The 23,279-nt window shown below is 47.6% G+C and overlaps 1 protein-coding gene across 1 annotated transcript in view; it reads left to right on the forward strand.

The window, feature by feature from the left end:
* Nucleotides 1-1,399: 1,399 nt before the first annotated feature.
* The window catches only part of LOC126108270 (speckle-type POZ protein-like), a 33,514-nt gene continuing 11,634 nt past the window's right edge, over nucleotides 1,400-23,279 (forward strand). The window contains exon 1 of the mRNA XM_049913497.1: nucleotides 1,400-1,490. Within this exon, the coding sequence (XP_049769454.1) occupies nucleotides 1,400-1,490 (91 nt within the window). The remainder of the gene's footprint in view (nucleotides 1,491-23,279) is intronic.

Raw genomic sequence — 23,279 nt, forward strand, 5'->3', positions numbered from 1 at the left:
TCTGGCCGGCTCATGATTGCAGGTCACGTGCCTAAAGCTATTTATGATACCAAAATATTTCAAATTAGCTAACCTAAGAATTTTAGGTACTGCGCAGTTCCGCTTCTCGGTAGCTTTTGTTCAGATTGTTATGACCAATTGTAGTGAGCAGTCATTGTTGCGAGCTGCTGTTATTTTGACTTGGGAGGTAGAACAACTTGCTGTCGTCGGCTGGTGAGATCACGTGACATGAGCTATGACAGGCTTACAAAAGCGCATCGCAATCACGATTTCAATCTTTTCGCAAGTAACATGCGGTGTTTAGTGGAATTCGAATTTATACCTTCGTAATAAGAAAATATGTATTGTACATTTTGCTGCACGTCAGACATTTTCCCAAAACGTGTTTCGTTCCCTGAGTTTCGTTTTCTAAACTGCCGGGAAATTCTACGCCGCTGTATAAAACCATAACCATTCAAAAGACTGATAAGTTTTACAGTTCCGAGGAAAAGTATACTCTCACTTAACAGCTTAAAATGGTATTTTCACTCGGGAGGAAGTGTGCCTTTAACCGGGAATTGCGGGAAAAATCCGGGAATTTTTTTTTCCTCGTCCACGTATACACCCTGCACTTTCGCACTGCATCTGTAATTCGATCACTGATGCAAAATTTCCGCTCTAGCTATCTATTGCGCTTTCACGGGCCCGCTCATTTGCGAGCTTGCCTCCTGACTGATTGACTGGAGTGTCTGATGGGTCGTAGACCCCTAAATATTCCGAGGCCCGGGACAAGGTGTCTCTTCCCTCGTGTCTGGTGTTTGGGGTTATGGATGGGGAGGATTTAACTCATTTGAGGAATTTTGGGTGTTGGTTGATTAGGGAATAGGATGTCTGATGTCGGCATCGTCGTGGCTTCCTGTGCCCCAACGCGTCGATGACGTTAAGGCTCGGAGAACGAACATGACCCTGGCCCCATCAAAAGGTCACGAACTGCGTTCCCGGCGTCTTGCGGTTTACGTCGGAAGGTTGTTGGCTGCTGTGGAGCAGCCTTCGCCTGAACGTTCTTCGTCTGAGGTTCTTCGGTGACCTGAGCTGCCTTTGGCTTGGTGGCTGCCTCAACCTTGCGGGAGGCGACCAGTTCGAGCAGCTCGTCTAAGTCTTTGGAGATCCGCACCGCCAGTTTGTTCTTGGGTGGCGGCTGAGCGTGATCTGCCTCCGAATCAGTTGTGTTCATTGCTTCTGTGGGCTCCCGCCCCGAGGGGGGGGGGGGAGCAGGTGCGGGGGGCCGCAAGGCTTTCGTGGCAGAAGCCACTTCAGCCCGCAGCCGCTGGATTTCCCGGAGCGCCGCAGCGAGTTCGTCTTTGAGATCCGCTATTGCTTCTTCTGTCACCGCACGAAGCTTGTGCGGCACTGCGGCGTCATGGCTGCGTCTTGCGGCGGCGGGGGCGGGGGGGCGGAGGGACCCCCTGATGATGCTGCTGCTCTGTCCCTTCCGCAGGCGCTGACCCCCGGCCGGGACGTTTCCTTCGTCGCTTCTTCTTCCTCTTATTGCTCCCGCGTCCCCAGTTAACGATGTAACTGCAGCCACGGAAGCTCGCGACGTGCTTTCCTCCGCAGTTAGCGCACTTCGGCGCCACGTCGCGCGGCTTTGTGCAGTCGCGGGTGTCGTGCTGCTCTGCGCACTTCATGCACACGATTTGGTTGCGCCGGCAGTATTTAGCCACGTGGCCAGTCTGCTGGCAGCGGAAGCACTCCACATCTCGGCGTGGTTTGCCGCCACCGAAACCGAGCGCCTCAGTGACGAGACGCTCCATTAAGGCGGCCACAATGCGGCGGCCCGGCCTCCCGTCTCTTTTGGGCGGCATCTGGGCAGCAGCAGCGATGCCAGCAACACCAGTAGCAAGCGCTCCGCTCTAGTCAGCGTCTCCCCACACAGTGGGCGGCCGCCTCCTAACTCATTCGCACGACGGCCTACTTTTACTTGCGACCATTCCTAGATGAGGTGCCACTTCCCCTTGCGCAGTTCTCGTGTATACCCTTATTTATCTAAGATTGCTGCAATTTTTCGGGGAATCCAACGTAACTGGACTGCCTATGCGTATCTGTCGTGAGTCGTCCTAAGTTTCTGTGCCGACGACTGGAACACACAGAATTTTGTAACTATATTTTCCATTTCTAAAACTCCTCTGCTCCGCGGCTCCAAATGCATCCCTAATGCTCACACATAGCTGATACACGATGTCAACAGATATTTATTCTAATCGTTTCCAACGGAAATAGCGGTATATTTGCAGGTGTGTGTGCAAACAGAGGAAGTAACTTAACGAACGGTGATCGTTGCCCCTCAGAATTCTCACGATGCCGAATTGACGTTCAAGTGGGGGATGATTAAACTTTGCCTCCAGGACACAAGTGACTCCTCCACTAGTACAGACGTGTTCGTAAGGCACAAAGAACGGAATACAAAACAACTGACACATTGGAAAGAGTGATACAGAAACTATTTACTGCTAGTTACACGGTATTGACCATGAAAAAGTGTTCATAGCTCATAACGTACGTGTTTTAGGACTTTGGTTTACTTGACCTTTTCCTGTCACTGCCCTTTTTAGAGATGTCCATTCTAAGTGGCTAATGAGCTATACATTACTGCAGTATCTGTAGCCTCAGAGACCTTTAAGCATATCTCTTCATTCCTTAATGCTTCCCACTTTTTTGCATATTGGTTCTTCCCGACTAGTCTCCTAAACTTTAGCCTGCTCTTCACCACTACTAAATTGTGATCTGAGTCTATATCTACTCCTGGGTACACCTGACAATCCAATACCTGATTTCGGAATCTCTGCCTGACCATACCGTAACCTAACTGGAATCCTCCTGAACGGGGTATTTGCTATTACTATCTGAATTTATTACTGAACTGAATTCGTGTTTCTTCTTCCTCGTTCCTTCTATACCAAGCCCATATTCTCCTGCTACCCTTGCTTCTCCCCACTCCCCCCTACCACCGCATTCCAGTCCGCCATTACCACTATAATCCGTTCATCATAAGAATAAACATGATGTAAACATTGCACTATATATTCTTCCGCGTTTGCTGGAACAAGCATTTAACATCTTGGTAATGATATCAACGTTAATGGCAATTTGGAGACGGAGCTGAATGTTGTGGTTCTCTTCATTGGTAGTTGCAACAGCCAACTCCCGCTGCTCTCAAGTAGTAAATGTGAGGGCGATCGTAGCATGCTTTCGACTGCGACAGTAAACGCAAATTACGAGTGTATCATTGTAGACTTCGGAAGCAATTGCCGGATATCTGGTGGTTGTGTTGTTAACAGTGAAACACCGAAATCTGGAGAATGTCGACTTTCACTGGTGAATGTCAACATTCACGTAGTCGCTTAGTGTATGTCCGAAATATTTGCTAAACACCCTTATTTCTGACTTAAATCGGTAAATGTTGACACTCACGATACACTAATGGTGAATGTTGAACATGTTGGAGATTTATATTTTCTTCTCCGTAATTCAGTCGCTATAAAACGTCACAAGTGTGACGTAACTTTTTCGCCTCTTTCTGAAAGGAATGACCAAGAACTTAAAATACACAGTACATTCTACATGAGAAAAGAAAATAATAGTTATAAAAAATTACTTAATTATATGATTCAAATCTTATTTATTGCAACAACTTGAATTGTTATGACACTTGCAATTGCACAAGAGCCCCTTGCTTTTACAACTGCATTTTTTTGTGGAACTCTTCCTTTTGCAACGACGCCTTGTACAGCCTAGTCCCCCGCTTCTAGAATTAGCTGCAGCTGCTTCTCCCAGCGACATTTCTTGAAAAGAAATCCCATCTATGGAAAGTAATTTATCTTTACAAATTACGAACTGATTACATGTGTAAAGCTCCATGAAGGTACCATTTTTATTTGCCAGTTTATAGAAGTCGGAGTCTTCTATTCCCACAACAACCGCTAACACATTTCGGCAATCTGTAAGACTACGGTCGACATCAGGGCCTCGTATTCGTACATTATCACCAATTTGAGCAGGAGGAAATTGTTTTTGTGAGGTTCGTAACATCTTTGTTGCTTGCAGTAGATTTTCTCTCGCGGCCTCTTTTTGTAGAAATCAACTCGTGTTTTTCAGACAGAATTTGATGTGAAGACGTTGTAGGTTGTAGGTCCTCTTCAATATTTTTCTTTGGAATGTGGTTTTCGGTATGACCAATGCTCAAGTTTTTTTATATAAGCATTAACAGCTTCTTCAAGCTATCTTTCGGTTTCAGAAGTATTGGCACTTTCTTAGACTTCTTCAGTTTCAATATTTGCTATGTGTTCGCCAGGCAAAAAAGACGATGCTATACCTCTTCTTGTTTTAACGCCATACACGGCTTCATAAGGACTTTGGCGTATTCCTTCGTGGTATGTAGTGTTCTTGGCAAATTGAACAAAGGATAAACCATCTGACCATTTATTTCTGTCGTTACCATTCATCTATGCAGTTAGCATATTCTGTATATCCTGAATGGCCCTTCCAACTGAGTCTTGTTTGACTGTGACGCAGCTTTCCATGAACATCTTTCCACATAGCGCATATTTCGGATATGACTTAATTACTAAAGTCTCTACCATTGCAACTCTACAACTGCAATACTGCTGGTGCAACAAATGTTAAAAGTATTCAAAGAACGTGATGCGCTACTTCTTCAGCTCTTTTAGTTTTCAAACGTCGTAGCTGCACAAACTTAGTTAAATGATCTTGATACACCATTATGAACATATATTCGCCATCTCTGTTTGACTGCAGATCTATCAGATCAACTTGACATTTTGAGTTTAATTCACAACTAACCATTGGCTTCACAACAATACCTTTCTTAGGTGCACTGCGTTTCATTTGACGCTGTTTGCATAAATTCAAATACAACATTACAAGTCCATACGTAATATTTATGTATTTAACTTGCAACTCTCTAAGCATGCGTGTTCTTCCTCAGTGGTCTATTCTGATGTGAGTTTCATATACTAGACTATACTGTACAATTCTTCATTGGTAAGATAATACTGTATGTTCGTTTCCCCTGGTTTTAATGCTACAATTAACTTCTCTTCATCATTAATTTTTAAAACATCAAAACGTTTTAATCGTCAGTGATCCAAAGGTGTGTTGCATTTAATTTTAGCGGAAACCACTTCAGAAAGCGTTTTAGAACATTTTCTTGAGAAAAATAAAAACAGGGTGTCTTCTCCATTACCCGCAATTAATGCATTTAACTTTACGTGAAAAAGATCACGATTTACTGCAGTATCCATTTAGTATAAATTAGGGTACCGGAAAAAAATTAAGAAAACGTTGCTGGCGTTATCAAAGCTTGCGTAAGACTGACAAAGCTGATTGACTCCGAGCAGAACAAAGGATTTGGCGGGAGAGAGCCAGTCGCTTGTTTTTTGACTCTTACAGTTTGGACCTCCACCAGAACATATCTGTGACTGTCGACACACACCGGACAGGGTCCGAATGTACAACAGTGTAATGAAATATTCGATCTTTCACCGACGTATTTGGTATCTGTTGACATTCACCGGAGAAAGTCGACATTCTCCAATTTCGGTCATTCACGGTAACAGCGATATTGGAAACACAATATTTTACAAAAAGCTGAAGAAAAATAAGTTAAATATACCCTGTGAATCTTGTGTTACGGGTTACGAACTACCGTATGTTTTGTAGGACATGAAGCCTTCGCCATAAGGCATATTTCATGAACACCTGTAGTCGGAAGGTGAGAGGATAGTTTTCAGTTATCGACTGTCCGGTTGCCGAAAAATTATGGAGAAATAAAGTTACTTATACTCGGCACCAAGGAGTCTTATCACTAATTCGTCATCCGAAAGTGATGCGAGAATGTAAGAGACGAGAACGTTTTTGCAACAGAATATCAAAATAGATTCACAAAATATTTGTACCGTTATGAACGTCATGGACAAGCGGACTGTGAAAAAAAAAAAAAAAATGAGACGGCCAGTGGCGAATGTCTGAGAAACATCCACTTGCCTGGTCGCGGCAACGCCGACTCAAAGGAAGGCCTCGGCGCTTGTTGGTGACGTCACGTAATGTAGGCACGGCGAACGCCAGGTCTGTCGCAGGCAGAAACGTAATCGTGGTGTCTCCCTCTCTGACACAGGAAAATGTGAAACTATTGGCGTTAGTTGACCAACACACATTGTTCTGGGAGATTTCTGCAATCAATTAACTGTGCAATTCATTACTTTTAATTAGATTAAAAACAACAGACCAGTTGCAAAGGATAAAGTAATCTTTACCTAGGTTTCGATAGATTTAAATCTATCTTCTTCAGAAGGCGGCCTGAGGAAAATGAACATCGTAATTTATATGAAAGGTATACACATAAGTCAAGATTAGAGTTTAACATGTATTAAGAGAATCTTGTGTTACAAAACATGAGAAGGATTTCTTGTACTTACAGTATTACATTAACATGGAGTGATATGTCATTGCCATTTTTACAAACATCTCCATAGCTCCATTAGTCCAAATAAAATATAGCCCTAAGAATAGGGTTTGTCAGATAAATAAAATTAAGTACATGGAAGTTGGAGAGCGCATAAGCAACTGAGTAAAATCGGCCTGCGTGGTAGCACTGCGGCCAGGGCAGGTGGCGCTCAGGTCGCGAACTATGTGCCGATTGGCGTACTGAAGCAACATGTAAAATATAAATATTAATTGCGTCCTTACATAGATTACGTGGAACCGTTGCTGTTACGCAGCTATGTTTAAAATAATGCAATTCATTACACTTCTTAACAAATAGTGTACTCCTGAGCTTAAATTTCCGCCTGTTTTAGGGATTGACATACAAAAACAACTTCATGGACCAGAAGCAACAGAATTAGTGCTTCTTCCTCTTATTTGCAAATCTGAGGAAGTTACTTTTGTACTGGGTTGCTTTTACAAGAAACTGTGAACGTATTGGTGCTCTTCTGTAGGTATCTTGGTTGACTATGGGGTGAGGAGCACTGAACGTTAATGAAATATCTTGCGATTGTACACGCTGGAGGACGGGGTGGAAGACAGAAGAAGAGGCAAAAGAGAGATAATTGTTTTATCAAATAAAATTTTTTTATCATATAAAGTTTCTCCTTTCAGTTGCAAGAGGGGAATATTTATCTTTTCTAATGTGCATGTTTAAAAAAGTTGAAGCTCAGCAGTATTTTCCATGTATGAAGCTATTTTATTTCCTGTTTAGAATTAGTTTCGTTGAAAACGACTGTAATCTAATGACTGGCAACAGTTGGACATTTACACATGTAAATTAGTTCACATTTTCAGTGAGGATGTCAAACGCAAATAAATAAAACGAGTTCATTGTAAGGGGTTTGGGGTAAGTTTCGATAACAAAATGGATCAAGTAAATATAGTTTCTTGAATGTAAAATTTCCGAAGCTTGCGATGGGGCAAATCATCTTCTCATATTGATCTACGTTCGTTTCAACAGGATTCAGTAATTCAGAAGTAAGGTCTTTATTTGTAGCTGTACGATAGTAAGAAAATATTTCATCTAAATAAAACTGCATAATCCAAAACAATACCAAACAGTTTGTCCAAAAATAAGAGATTTATAGTGAAAAGCACGCCCAGGCGTTTCTGCCTGCAGCAGACCTGGCGTTCGCCGTGCCTAGCCGACGTGACGTCACCAACAAGCGCCGAGGCCTTCCTCTGAGTCGGTGTTGGTCGCGACTGCTCCAGACGTTTAACTGCTGGTCGTCTTCCGTGTTTCGAAAGGGCGGTTTACACGCCGCCTGCAGAAGGTGCTCGACAAGTACTAAGAAACTGAAAATTGCGAATTCTCGTGAAATGTGCCGAGTGATGCGTTTGTTTTGGAGCAACGTTGCGGCAATATTGTTGCGTCCCACCTCCTGGTGACACGGAAATACTACGTTGGGCCAGTTTCCCAGCAGAGTTCACCAGTGTAATTTGCCCAGAAGAGCTGCGTTCGCCAAAGAATGTGGCACTTGTTGAAGCGGGAATGTCGTGTGCCACCCCCCCCCCCCCCTCTGGCGACGCCACCTCGCCACCCCACTGCGTGACCCGCCCCCCGCAGTGGAGCTGACCGTGCCAGCTGCGGCGTGCAGCGGGTCTCCCTCCTCCCTGCCACAGCAGGTTTCAGCGCGCGGCATGCTGGGCTGTTTCCCCCGTCGCCGCGAAGACCGCCGGTCTGCCGTGTGGAGTGGGGCAGGGTGGACGATGAATTTACTTCGCTGCCGCTGTTTGCAGGAACTGTGTGACTGCGTGAGGAAAAGAAGACACCAGAGTTTGGGGTGAAGAAATGGCTGCGAAGAAGAGACCAGTTCTGTCACTTAAAGCTGCTACCAGTTCTTGAGTGTGACGATTTCAGGGACTATCTAAGGATGGATGAGGAAACATACCAGCCGCTTTAGACCCGTACACCTCTGGTCGGACAGGGGTGCACGGAAACAGCCGCTGACAGGTACAGATTGTTTCTACAGCTGAAACCAGGGTCATGTCGTATTCCCAGCCCAGACTAAGTGCAGTCGGAGCTGCCGACACAGAGTGCAGCATATCGAAGGGCGTATCTGTCTGTACGACATGCAGTCCGTCTTCTTGTCTGGAGTCTGTTACCTTCGTTCACAAAAAAAAATGTGATAAGTGATATGCAGACATCAGTTTAAAGAGATAGAAGCACAAACAAATTTCAAAATGAACTACATATGCTGCGTTTAACCTCTAAGGAAGAAGTCGTTTTCAGATTGTGTAAGTGGTGCCAGACAGCAGGAATGAACACGAAACTCTCCTGCTAACGCCATTTACGAGAGCAGCTTGCTACTGAACTCAGAATAGAAACGAAAGAAAATTGCAGCTTCCCTCAGAAAAGTCCTCTTGCGTAAGAAATGTTGCTGCGTCTTTGCGAAACATAACCAGAGCTAAAACTGCCGCTGCCCAGCGTGGTTTCGAGTAGAGAAAAACCTTTATCAAAGTGGGCAAGCCATAGCTCCAGTCGCGTGTTCACGCCGTGACAACAGTATTGTGGGAAATCGTAACCCATTAGTCTCCGTCAATGCACGATAATTCCAATTCCGTATTGCAGTATATTCATCTAGATTCTAAATCGAAATACAGTGATACACAGTTACTCTGAAATACGTTCAACTCGATGTGACAACGTCCGTGTTAATACCACCTCCGGGTCACACTGCAATGCCCTTCAGAGGTGCAGGCACTCTCCTCTCGCGATTATAGCTGTGGTAAACATTTCGAAATGGATTCGCATTTTACGAATCGGGATTGACGTGAGCTGTGGAAGTTTGTTCGGCATTCGGGTTAGTCCCGCACCGGCATAAATTTTAGTGTTTCGCAAACAGCGGCAGTCAAGCCAGATCCGGAAAATACGAATAGTTTTCGAAATAAATGTAAAACTGTTTCGCATCTAGATGAACTTACGAACGTTTTTACTACAGATATGTTTGTAGCGCCTACCAACTTGTGTATCGTGAAAAAATCAGAATAAATGACGATTTCGGAAGTTTTTCATTAGTGTCTCACATATACTTGTATATCTTCTGTATAAACGAGTTAACAATAAATCGTGAACACAGCAGGGTTGCTTATGCTGACATTTTAATTTCGAGAATCACTGTAGATGAAACTCGGATATCTACATTCGTTTAAGGTTGTGTCATAAGACGTGAGCGGGTAGCTCAACCGGCTCCTACGTCGGAATCCTCCTTCGGGATATAAACTCGAAAGCCAGAATACTCGGGTGTGGTTGCCGTTTTGCTGAAAGGCGCAGAAGCAAATACTCCGGCTGCAAGGCTGAAACACTGAGGAGACACACAGCCACTGCGAGAGAGAGAGAGAGAGAGAGAGAGAGAGAGAGAGAGCGGTCTGCCACCGGGGAGCGGGCAGCCCAGGCTCCACAGAGGCCGGGACTTCCCCGGGCAGCTGGCGCAGTGCGGCCACACCCGTGGACAAAAAGTACCTGTTGCTGTGGGGGAGAGCGAGTGTGCGGCAGCGAGGCTGACGCGACGACGGAGCACAGAATGGCCTTCCTGCCCCCAGATTCCAGTTAGGAAAATGGGAACAGATGTATCGAAACCGACACTTTCTAAAATAATTGTTTTTTTTGCACATTTTCTTCAGAAGCCACGCAACACAATGAAGAGGAGTACTTTTCAGCTGAGCGTGCAAATCTCAACACTTTTTATGAGACAATGCTGTCTTGAAATCACGACAGCTTTCATCGTAATTGAAATAAGTGTACAATCCGTTTTTAGTAGATCAACTGAAGCTCTGTTTCGCTCATCCCTGTGTAATGTTCATCATGGAGAAAACTTTCTTCACGAATGCATTTGAAGGAAATTTACTTTAAAACACTGCACAGTCTTGATGCTCCAATCGTTTGTATAATGCAGACTCACCTTAGTAGTGTTGTCACAGCAACCAACTTGAGAGCGAAAGTTCTCGTTCCCTTCCCCCCAAAAGAAATGAGAAACCATAGCGATCCCTGAACTAAGGATATCAACAATGCCAAGTGATTCGTCTAATTTCAAAATATTTTGAAGCACAGGGTTTTTTCCAAGTGATATGCAATCCATTAAGGACAGAACGTTACTAATAACAAATGAACTATTTATTTAAATATTTCACACAGACTTCATATATATGTCTGCGTTTTTTCAGTCGCATTTGTCTTTCATCCGGGATCTGGTCCTCCAATTTGTCTAGCAACTGTTGCAACATATGGTAAAAAATGATAATTTATCCTATGTTGTACCTCCGTTTTTATTTTCTACGTCACACGGTATATTTCACAAATTAAATATTAACGCGAATTCTTTACAGACGAATGGAAAAACTGGTAGAAGCCGACCTCGGGGAAGATCAGTTTGGATTTCGTAGAAATGTTGGAACACGTGACGCAATAGTGACCTTACGACTTATCTTAGAAGAAAGATTAAGGAAAGGCAAACCTACGTTTCTAGCATTTGTAGATTTAGAGAAAGCTTTTGACAGTGTTTATTGGAATACTCTTTCAAATTCTGAAGGTGGCAGGGGTAAAATACAGGGAGTGAAAGGCTATTTACAATTTGTACAGAAACCAGATAGCAGTTATAAGAGTCGAGGGGCATGAATGGGAAGCAGTGGTTGGGAAGGGAGTGAGACAGGGTTGTAGCCTCTCCCCGATGCTATTCAATCTGTGTATTGAGCTAGCAGTAAAGGAAACAAAGAAAAGTTCAGAGTAGGTATTAAAATCCATGGAGAAGAAATAAAAACTTCGATGTTCGCCGATGCACTGTAAATATGTCAGACGGCAAAGGACTTGGAAAAGCAGTTAACCAGAATGGACAGGAGGGTATAAGATGAAAATCAACAAAAGCAAAACTAGGATAATGGAATGTAGACGAATTAAATCGGGTGATGCTGAGGGAATTAGATTAGGAAATGAGACACTAAAAGTAGTAAAGGAGTTTTGCTATTTGGGGAGCAAAATAAATGATGATCGTCGAAGTAGAGAGGATATAAAATGTAGACTGGCAATGGCAAGGAAAGAGTTTCTGAAGAAGAGAAATTTGTTACCATCGAGTATAGATGTGTCAGGAGGTCGCGTCTGAAAGTACTTGTATGGAGTGTAGCCATGTATGGAAGTGAAAGATGGACGATAAATATTTTGGACAAGAAGAGAATAGAAGCTTTCGAAATGTGGTGCTACAGAAGAAAGCTGAAGATTAGATGGGTAGATCACATAACTAATGACGAGGTATTGAATAGAATAGGGGAGAAGAGGTGTTTGTGGCACAACTTGACAAGAAAGGGCTGGTTGGTAGGACATGTTCTGAGACATCGAGGGATCACCAATTTAGTACTGAAGGGCAGCGTGGAGGGTAAAAATAGTCGAGGGGACCAAGAGATGAATACACTAAGCAGATTCAAAAGGATGAAAGCTGCAGTAGGTACTGGGAGATGAAGGAGCTTGCACAGGACAGATTAGCATGGAGAGCTGCATCAAACCAGTCTCAGGACTGATGACCACAACAAGTGCAAGGAAAATTGAACATATAATTCCACTAAAATAAGTTGTATTCCTGAACTACACACACCCATAAAGTTGTTTTTGATAAAGCTGGGGCAATCATCTACACTAGGAAAGTATGACGTAATTGCAGGAAGAGTTTTCAACACTTTCTATGGCAGGCTTTAGGCTTAACCACCTTGTAAGTACATATCTTGACAAAGCATTGTATTCTGTATCAACAAATTGAAAGAACTCTTTTAACTTGGATAATCTTTTAGATGAATTTGAGAAATAGTTGAAAGTCTTTTATTACTAACATTTCAGTATCTGTTGATATAGCGTTCGTACCACATTTAAAACAATTATGGAGTATATGTGCGCAGCAATTTGATTTCAATCTCCCACGATTTTTCTTTTTTAAATGCACGTAGAGTTCTTTTTCCCACAGTATGCGTTTGCATTGTCTACAGTAAAACTTAGAAACCTGGGACAAACTCGCCTTGTGTTTTGGAATCCTTTTAAAGCTCTTCCCAGACATTGCAGATTGACCAGAGTCCTCATAGAAATCGAGAATTCTGTGCTAGCGCATGAAAGCACTTTACATAAATTGGATAACTTTTTTGATTCGGCTACCTTTGTTGGAAGCGTCAATTAATGCCTCACATTTTGTTTTTCCACTCGTGATTTAACTTGCACTTGTCGAATTCGGGAATAACTGAGAAGATACTTTTACATTGCAGTGAGAGCTGGCATAGCTATTATGTTGTTTAATTGTGTGAAATGCGAATGTAAGCTGAGACTAGTTATCTGTAAACGAAAAAGAAGCTATATTAATAGCGTTTTTGTAATTGCCTAAGCAGGTCTATTATCACCTTGAAAATCAGAAATGTTGAAATTAGCATTCAACTACGACATACCTTGTCTGCTGTCACGGTGTCCAACTTGTAGAGACTTTCCATCAGTGGGGTTTGAACCGATGTTAAGTGCCTTCGTTTGTGGTTGACACTGTGAAAATAACGGCTAACGTCGGTTGTGCCGCCGTGTGAAATCGAAAATCCCTCTCCACCTTTTGCAATACCAAAGTTACACCTTGCTTTGTATACATTTCCTGGAACTAGCCGAAATTCTTCTTCCCAAACTTGAACGATACACTTTCCGTCTCCTATTCCGCAGTGTGTGGGTTTGAATATCTACGCTGGTGTTGTTATGCTCTTGGAAGTATGTCTTACTTATTAGATATCTTATTACTGTTGTTGTTGTTCTGGTGTTCAGTCCTGAGACAGGTCTGATGCAGCTCTGCATGCTACTCTATCCTGTGCAAGCTTCTTCATCTCCCAGTACCTACTGAAACCTACATCCTTCTGAATCTGCTTAGTGTATTCATCTCTTGGTCTCCTTCTACGATTTTTACCCGCGATGCTGCCCTCCAATGCTAAATTTGTGATCCCTTGATGCCTCACATGTCCTACTAACCGGTCCCTTCTATTTGTCAAGTTATACCACAAACTCCTCCCCAATTCTGTTCAATACTTGTAATTCTTCATGCTTTCCCGGCGATCTGTTGACCTCTTCGATATTCGGGAATCCAGCCGAATGTTCGCGTCGCACGATATTTCAACAGCGTGCCTCGCTGTCTTCTTCGGGTGCGACCTGAGACTGGTCCTTGGGTCGATCGGGTCCAGTATTTATGCCTGGGAGGAGCTGGGCGTTCCCTAATCGGTCCGCGCCGGGTCGAGTGTTTCATCTGTGGTCCGCGCCCCCCAGACTCGGCTTCAACGGACCCCTCCTGTCGCGGATGTTCTGACTGCCGGAGTGAGTGGTATCAGGGCGGACGCTATGCAAATGAAACGCATACGGGTCCAAAACTCTGGCCATTCTTCTGCGGCCGTCTCTCTGCGTGGAACTGATTCCTCAAGTGCTGCTTCTCTTGCCCCTTCGGCCTTCCCTTCCATGGCTACCCCCTGGGAAGAGGGTCAGGCCTGTCGTCTAGGGGCAAAACCTTTCCCACTTTACCTACTTTGCACCAGGACTGATGGAGATACTTTCACCAGTGTCAAACCTTTATTCTTTGTGGAACACATTGAAGACAAGTTTGGCGAAGTGGACTCCCTGAGCAAGATGCGGTCGGGTTCGTTGCTGATAAAAACTGCTTCAGCTGCCCAATCTGCGGCCCTTCGTGCCTGTACCCATCTTGGCACAATTCCTGTGTCCATTACCCCTCACCAGTCTCTAAATATGGTACAAGGTGTGATTTTTCACAGGGACCTCATCCTTCAAACTGATGAGGAACTTCGGGACAATCTCGGACGGCGGGGTGTTCACTTTGTTCGGCGTGTTCAGAAGGGTCCTAAAGACAATCGTATTGATACTGGTGCCTTTATCCTGGCCTTTGAAGGGGATACCCTCCCTGAGAAAGTAAAGATTATGGTCTGTCGCTGTGATGTGAAGCCGTACATCCCACCTCCTATGAGGTGTTTTAAGTGCTTGCGTTTTGGCCACATGTCTTCCCACTGTTCCCAGGACCCTCTCTGTGGTGACTGGACGTCCACTCCATGAGGGGAGTCCCTGTGTTCCCCCTCCTGTATGCGTAAATTGTCATGGTAGTCATTCTCCACGTTCACCAGATTGCCCAGTATATAAGAAAGAAAAAAAGATACAGGAGTATAAGTCCCTCGATCGTTTAACCTACACAGAGGCCCGTAAGAAATATGCACGACTGCACCCTGTGTCCATGACATCTAGTTACCCCTTGGTTACATCTTCACCCCTTCCTCCCCCTTCCTTACCCCCATCCCGGACCCCTCTCCTCCCCCCCTCCCTTGCGGCTCCCACACCTTCTCCTATGGTCGCTGCTCCCCCTCCCCAGCCGGAGAAGTATCCCACTCCTTCGGCGTCTGCCGGTCAAGGGCGCCTCTCCCGGGATGCCGCTTCCCGGCACCTTCCAGGCCAAAGGTCTGCTGCCGCGCGACGACCGCGACAGCCGCGGTCTGTCAGTCCCCAGGTCGCCCCGTCTCTTTCTGTTCCTGATCTTGCTGCAGCTGGCTCCTTTATGCCACACAGTCCTCCTCGATCTCAGCCTGAAAAGAAGAAGAAACATAAGTCCCGGGACAAAGAGCCTCTGGTGTCACCGGAGGTCCCTTCCCCGACTTTACAACCGTATTATGACCTGTCGTTCATGGATGTCGCCCCCTCCTTGTCGGTGACGGGTGGATTTAGCGTGTTCAGCCCCCATTTAAACCATCGTTCTGTGGTTCTCCAATGGAATTGTAATGGATACTATCGTCACCTTCCGGAATTGAAATCCCTTCTTTCGTCCTACTCTGCAGCTTGTGTGGTTCTCCAGGAATCTCATTTTACTGATGCTCACTCACCGACCCTCCGTGGGTTCCGTGTTTTCTGTTGAAATCGGGTCGGAGCCTTGCGGGCTTCTGGTGGCGTTTGTACGTTGGTCCGTACAGACATTGCTAGCACGTGGATTCCTCTTCAAACTACATTGGAAGTGGTTGCTGTTAGGGTCCACTTAGACTCTGCAGTCACAGTTTGCAATCTTTATCTCCCTCCTGACAGGACTCTTACGCCTGCTGCCTTAACCGCCCTTCTTCAGCAACTTCCTCCTCCTTGGGGATTTTAATGCTCATCATCCTTTGTGGGGCAGTGCCTTTCCATCTAGACGAGGTCTTCTTATAGACCAATTTATTGCAGACCACGACCTGTGCCTTCTTAATGATGGCTCCCCTACTCATTTCAGTGCTGGTCATGGTACCTTTTCTGCCATTGATCTTTCTCTTTCTTCTCCCTCTCTCCTCCCTTCATTACACTGGTCGCCACACGACGACCTTTGTAATAGTGACCATTTCCCGTTGAGTATCACGCTCCCTTCCCGCTCCCCGATGGACAGGTTACCTCGTTGCTCTTTCCACCGCGCCGATTGGCCTCTATACATTGCGCAGGTCGAGTTTTCTCCCTGTTTGTCGGGTTGTATTGATGACGTCCTACGTGACGTGTCTGACTCGATTGTTCGCGCTGCTAGCCTTGCTGTCCCGCGCTCATCTGGACCATTTCGTCGCTGGCAAGTCCCGTGGTGGAGTACGGCCATTGCCATCCGTGATCGCTGTCGAGCTTTGCAACACTTTAAGAGGCACCCATCCGTAGCCAGCCTTACTACCTTGAAACGCCTTCGTGCTAAAGCCTGTTATTTAATCAAACAGAGTAAGCGGATATGTTGGGAACTATTCGTTTCTTCCCTTGGTTCTACTGTCCCTCTGTCATGGGTATGGGCTACACTTCGTTCTCTCCAAGGTTGCCATCGGCAGTCCACCCTCCCAGGCCTTCACCTCCCAGATGGCATTTGTACGGACCCATTAGTTCTTGCAGAGCATCTTGCGACCCATTTTGCAGTGGTGTCAGCGTCAGCCTCCTATCCAGCTGCTTTCCTTCATCACAAACAGCTGGCTGAATCTTCCACCTTATGTTTCACCCGTTGTGAGTCAGAATCTTAAAACAAACCTTTTACTGAATGGGAATTTCTTTCTGCTCTATCTTCTTCTCATGATACGGCCCCTGGCCCAGATTCCATTCATAACCAACTGCTTTAACATCTCAGTGCTCAACAACGGCAACATCTTCTTCGGGTGTTTAACCATATCTGGCTCCAGGGTGACTTCCCTTCTCAGTGGAGGGATAGCATTGTGGTTCCTGTCCTTAAGCCTGGTAAGAACCCCCTATCTGTTGACAGCTATCGGCCAATTAGTTTGACCAATGTTGTTTGTAAGTTACTTGAACGGATGGTAGCTCGTCGGCTCAATTGGGTCCTCGAATCTCGGGATCTATTGTCGCCTTACCAGTGTGGCTTTCGAGAGACACGGTCTTCAATCGATTATTTACTTCGCTTGGAATCCGCAGTTCGGCAGGCTTTTTCCCAGCGCCGCTATATGGTTGCAGTGTTTTTTGACCTTCGCAAGGCCTATGACACGGCCTGGCGCCATCACATCTTACTTACCCTTCATCAGTGGGGTCTTCGGGGCCCACTCCCGATTTTTATCCGCCAGTTCCTGATCCTTCGGTCATTCAGAGTTCGAGTTGGTACTGCTCTTAGTTCTCCACGGACCCAGGAGATGGGCAACCCACAGGGTTCTGTCTTGAGTGTCCGTCTTTTCCTCATTGCTATCGATGGACTTGTTGCCTCTGTCGGTCCCTTGGTCGCCCCTGCCCTGTATGTGGATGATTTCTGCATTTGGATTAGTTCCTCCTCGATGGCATCTGCAGAGCGGCAGCTCCAGGTAGCCATGCGGTGTGTCTCTGCATGGACCCTCTCACACGGGTTTCAATTTTCTCCTTTAAAATCGCGAGTGGTCGACTTCTGTCGCCGTACTACGATCCACCCTGATCCAGAGCTCTATCTCGCTGCACAACGATTGCCTGTGGTCCCACAGTTTCGTTTCCTGGGTCTTCTTTTCGACAACAAGCTCACTTGGCTGCCCCATATCAGACTCCAGAAGGTAGGATGTTTCCGTAAACTCAATGTCCTTCGCTTCCTTGCCCACTCCTCTTGGGGTGCGGACCGTTCCCTCCTCCTCAGTATCGTGCTCTAGTTCTGTCTCGCTTGGTCTATGGTTGTCAAGTTTATGGTTCAGCTGCTCCTTCCACACTGCACGTGCTGGATCCAGTCCACCATCGTGGTATCTGTTTGGCCACCGGTGCCTTCCCTACTAGCACTATTGATAGTCTCCTGGTTGAAGCTGGGATACCCCCCCCCCCTTTCTGTTCGGCAGTCCCAGCTTCTGGTGTCTTATGCACTCACTATCTGTTCCTCTCCCACTCATCCTTCCTATTCTATCCTGCTCCCAGACCATGGACGTCGCCCACCCGACCCCCGCCCGAGGGCGTGTTTACCGGTTGGGCTGAGCCTTGCGTCTCTTTGCCGCGATTTTCAGCTTCCTTCTTTGTCCTGTCTTCCTCGCTCCCTCCCCTCCACCCCTCCTTGGTTAGTTCCTCGGCCTCGACTTCGGATGGATCTTCGCCGCGGTCCGAAAGATTCCATCCCCCCAATGGTGTTCCGTTCCTTTTTCCGCCAAATTTTATGGGAGTTTCGGGATGCTGTTGTTTTTTACACTGATGGCTCTAAATCTGCTGATCGTGTTGGGTATGCCTTCACGTCCTCTGTTGGAACAGTCATCTGCTGCCACCTACATGTGGGGTGTTTACTGCAGAATTGATGGCAATTTCTCAGGCCCTTACCTATATTAAACAGTCAAAACACAACCGCGTTTTGTTATGCACGGACTCAATGAGTGGCCTTCTTGCTATTGACCGGTGTTTTGCGCGCCATCCCTTGGTCTCTGCCATCCATGACCATCTCGCTGATATTCACCGTGCTGCTTGTTCTCTTGACTTCCTTTGGGTCTCTGGCCATGTGGGTATCCCGGGTAATGAGCTCGCTGATCATTTGGCTGGGGGAGCGGTTACTTACCCCCCGTTTTCTGTAGCCCCTCCTGCAGCGGATTTACGGCTTCACATCAAATCCCACTTCGCACAGTCATGGGCCAATTCTTGGGAGGCTACTCGCCTGTCTAATAAACTTCGTGCAATTAGGGTGACACCAGGCCCGTGGCGTTCTTCCTTTCGCATCTCCCGAAAGGACTCGACCACACTGTGTCGTCTCCGCTTTGGCCATACTCGGCTGACCCATGGTTTTCTTTTGCGTGATGAGCCACCCCCACTATGTGGTTGTGGAGCCTTTCAGTCAGTAGCCCACGTTGTGGTTGAATGCTCCCTTCTTTTGGCTCTGCGTGTTAAGTACAGACTCCCCCACACTTTACCTTGGATATTGGCTGACGATTCCTGGATGGTCTCTCTGGTTCTCCGTTTCCTCCGGGAAAGTGGTTTTTATTCTCAGTTTTAAGGTTTTAATCTCTCTCTGGTGTTGGGGCAGGGTGGTGAGTGTTTGGGTGTCTCCCACTGTAAGCAGTGTTCGGAGATTCCTGACTCACCTCCCTGACCGAAATCCTCTTCTTCCCCTTTTACTCTGTTTTTACCTTTTTTTTTAAGGCTTGGTTAGTCTTTCTATTCCCATACGTACTTTCTACATTATAGCTCCCCCTGCGGGTCCGGGGTAAGAATAGGCCCGAGGTATTCCTGCCTGTCGTACGAGGCGACTAAAAGGAGTTTCAACCGTTTCGGCCTTCCATGTGATGGTCCCCCTTGGGGTTTGACCTCCATTTTTCAAAATTCTACAGAAGTACGAGCCTTTTGGGGAAGGACACCTTACGTGGTGTACCACTGGTCCTAAGTGCACTCAGACCTTGGCACTCAGCATTGCACCGGCGTTGTCACCATACCCACTATTACTCAAATTGGGCCTAAACGCCTTTTGGGTTGTCCAAATTACGCTCATAGTGCGTCTCTATCTGCACCAGCGATCATGATGGACTTTCCATGGCACCAGAAATCCAGCACAGTAGCCAGCCCGTTGTGGTGGGGTCGTCATGTACCCTCTAGGTTGTAGCCCCCTGACAACACAGGGATCGTACTGCCGATACCTGAGCTGCACCCTCCCCACGTCGGCCAAGGAGTAGATGCCCGTCTCCTTGGGGCATCAGGACTCCCGGCAATGGTCATCCTGCCAGGTGGCCCTTGCTGCGGCTGGGTGGCACCCGTGGGGAGAGCCCCTGGTCGGAGTGGGTGGTATCGGGGCGGCCGTTTCGCAAACGAAACGTCACCACGTATCAGGTCACTCTGCGGCCGAGTCTTTCAAAAGAAAAGGTACCGTTTCTAGTTCTGGTTCTCCTGCACTTTCCCCCTTGGCCACTCCATGGGAGGAGGGACAGGCCCGCCGGCTTGGAGCGAAGTACTTCCCCCGCTATTTGGTCTGTTCTCGAACCGATGGGGGGACATTCGCCACCTCCAAGCCCATGTTCTTTGTTCAGCACATTGAGGACATCTTCGGGGAAATCGAGGCTCTCAGCAAGATGCGTTCAGGGTCCGTTCTTATCAAGACCACCTCCGCCACACAGTCGGCGGCGCTCCAGGCGTGCGACCGCCTAGGGGACATTCCAGTCTCCATTGTCCCACATCTGGCACTAAATAGGACGCAGGGGGTTATTTTTCATCGTGACCTCCTGCTACAATCTGATGAGGAGCTGAGGGCCAACCTGGAGCGCCGAGGCGTGCATTTCGTCCGGCGAGTCCAGCGCGGCCCCAAAGACCGTCGCATTGACACCGGGGCCTTTATCCTCGCCTTCGAGGGGGACGTTCTCCCGGAGAAGATAAAGGTGATGTGCTACCGGTGCGATGTGCGACCTTACGTCCCGCCTCCTATGCGCTGTTTTCGGTGTTTGCACTTTGGGCACATGTCGTCACAGTGTGAGGCTGAGCCCCTTTGTGTCGATTGTGGACGTCCTCTTTGTGAGGAACATACATGCACCCCACCACCTCGGTGCGTTAATTGTCCTGGCGTCCACTCGCCTAGATCCTCAGACTGCCCCGCATATCAGAAGGAGAAGAAGATACAAGAAATCAAAACTTTGGATCGGCTGTCTTATTCTGAGGCCAGGAAGAAGTACGACCGCCTCCATCCCGTGCCATTGACCACTTCGTTTGCCTCAGTTGTGTCCACTCCTTCCGCGGTATCCTCACCCCTCTCCTGTCCCCCCTCCGCCTCCTCCGCCCATCAGAGGGCTCTGCCTCCGCCTCCCAAATCCCTCCCTTCCAAATCCTCCTCCCCCGTGGCCCCCACCCCCTCTGCCCCTGGGGCCAGCCTTCCTCCTCCTTCTCCCCCCACGCCACCTGAGAAGCGATCCTCTTCTCAGGCGTCCATTGGGGAAACGTTCCGGACCCCGGCTTCCGAGGTCCGGCGTTCCAAAACGGACCCCGCGCGTGAGGACCTTCTTCGGGTCCAGCCGACCATCCCTGTGCCTCCTCGGCCTTCCAAGAAGGACTCCAAGAAGAAGTCTCTATCCCCCTCTCCACCCCGGCGCGTTTCGACTGACACTCCATCCGTGTGTCGCTGCTCCCGGCCGTCCTCAGTTTCGCCGGGACGCTCTGCTGCCAGGCGCTCAGCTGGCCTTTCGTCGGCAAATGATGCTGCCCCTCCTACACAACCAGGGACAGCGGCCGCAGCTGCCGACGAGTCGATGGAACCGGATCCGCCTCCCGTCGGTTGTAGCGTTGTTCCCTCGCAACCTGGCCCTCCGCGGCCGTCGAGGTGACCAGCTCTTCCCCCGTCTCGTTCCCCCGACTTTTTGACTAGCGATGGCGTTGTTTCATTGCAACATAAGAGGTATTCGATCTAATCGGGAGGAATTACAACTGCTCCTCTGCGTGCACTCTCCGCTCGTCCTTGGACTCCAGGAAACCAAGTTGCGCCCGACTGACCGTATTGCCTTTACCCACTATACCTCGGAGCGGTATGACCTCACCCCTGTGGACGGTATCCCAGCTCATAGTGGGGTCATGTTGCTCATTCGGGACGACGTCTATTACCATCCCATCCCATTGACCACCCCACTCCAAGCAATAGCTGTCCGCATTACTTTTTCTGCTTTTACTTTTTCAGTTTGTACCATCTCCACTCCACCGTCGTCTGCTGTTAGTCGGGCTGACATGATGCACCTGATCGTTCAGCTTCCCCCACCGTTTTTATTGTTTGGCGACTTCAATGCCCATCATCCCCTTTGGGGCTCTCCTGCATCCTGTCCAAGAGGCTCACTCTTGGCAGATGTCTACAACCATCTCAATCTTGTCTGCCTCAATACCGGCGCCCTGACTTTCCTCTTGGACTCTACTCATGCCTACTCCCACTTGGACCTCTCGATCTGTTCTACCACTCTTGCCTGTCGGTTCGAGTGGTATGTCCTTTCTGACACCTATTCGAGCGACCACTTCCCCTGTGTCGTTCGTCTCCTGCACCACACCCCATCCCCACGTCCTTCGAGCTGGAACATACCGAAAGCTGACTGGGGACTTTACTCATCCCTGGCGACCTTTCCGGACCACGATTTTCCCAGTTGTGACAGTCAGGTCGAATACCTCACGGCTGTTATCATCAATGCTGCCGAACGTTCCATTCCTCGTAGTACTTCTTCACGTCGCGTTTCCGTCTCCTGGTGGAACGAGGCTTGTAGAGACGCTATCCGTGCTCGACGACGTGCTTTACGCACCTTTCGCCGCCATCCTACGTTGGCGAATTGTATTGAATATAAACGACTCCGAGCGCAATGCCGTAGAGTCATCAAAGACAGCAAAAAAGCTTGTTGGGCCTCTTTCACCGGCTCCTTTAACAGTTTTACTCACTCTTCCGTCGTTTGGGGTAGCCTGCGCCGGCTGTCTGGCATTAAGGCCCACTCCTCGGTACCTGGCCTGACCTCAGATAATGCGGTCCTTGTTGATCCTGTGGCTGTCTCCAACGCCTTTGGCCGCTTTTTCGAGGAGGTTTCAAGCTCCGCCCTTTACCATCCTGCCTTCCTTCCCAGGAAAGAGGCAGAAGAGGCTCGACGACCTTCCTTCCACTCGCTGAATCTGGAAACCTATAATGCCCCCTTTACTATGCGGGAACTCGAACGTGCGCTTGCACTGTCCCGGTCCTCTGCTCCGGGGCCTGATGCCATTCACGTTCAGATGCTGGCACACCTTTCTCCGGCGGGCAAAAGCTTCCTTCTTCGTACCTACAATCGCGTCTGGACCGAAGGTCAAGTCCCCATGCGTTGGCGTGACGCCGTTGTTGTTCCTATACCCAAACCCGGGAAGGATAGACACCTTCCTTCTAGTTACCGCCCCATTTCTTTTACAAGCTGTGTCTGTAAGGTGATGGAGCGCATGGTTAATGCTCGGTTAGTCTAGATTCCTGAATCTCAACGGCTACTTGCTAATGTCCAATGCGGCTTTCGTCGCCGCCGCTCCGCTGTTGACCACCTTGTGACCTTGTCGACATTCATCATGAACAACTTTTTGCGAAGGCGCCAAACGGTAGCCGTGTTCTTCGACTTGGAGAAGGCTTATGATACCTGTTGGAGAGGAGGTATCCTCCGCACTATGCACAGGTGGGGCCTACGCGGTCGCCTGCCCCTTTTTATTGATTCATTTTTAACGGATCGAAAGTTTAGGGTACGTGTGGGCTCCGTATTGTCCGACGTCTTCCTCCAGGAGAACGGAGTGCCTCAGGGCTCCGTCTTGAGCGTAGCCCTTTTTGCCATCGCGATCAATCCAATTATGGATTGCATTCCACCTAATGTCTCAGGCTCTC

This window comes from Schistocerca cancellata, chromosome 11 (genome assembly GCF_023864275.1).
Source record: "Schistocerca cancellata isolate TAMUIC-IGC-003103 chromosome 11, iqSchCanc2.1, whole genome shotgun sequence".
Classification (NCBI taxonomy): domain Eukaryota; kingdom Metazoa; phylum Arthropoda; class Insecta; order Orthoptera; family Acrididae; genus Schistocerca; species Schistocerca cancellata.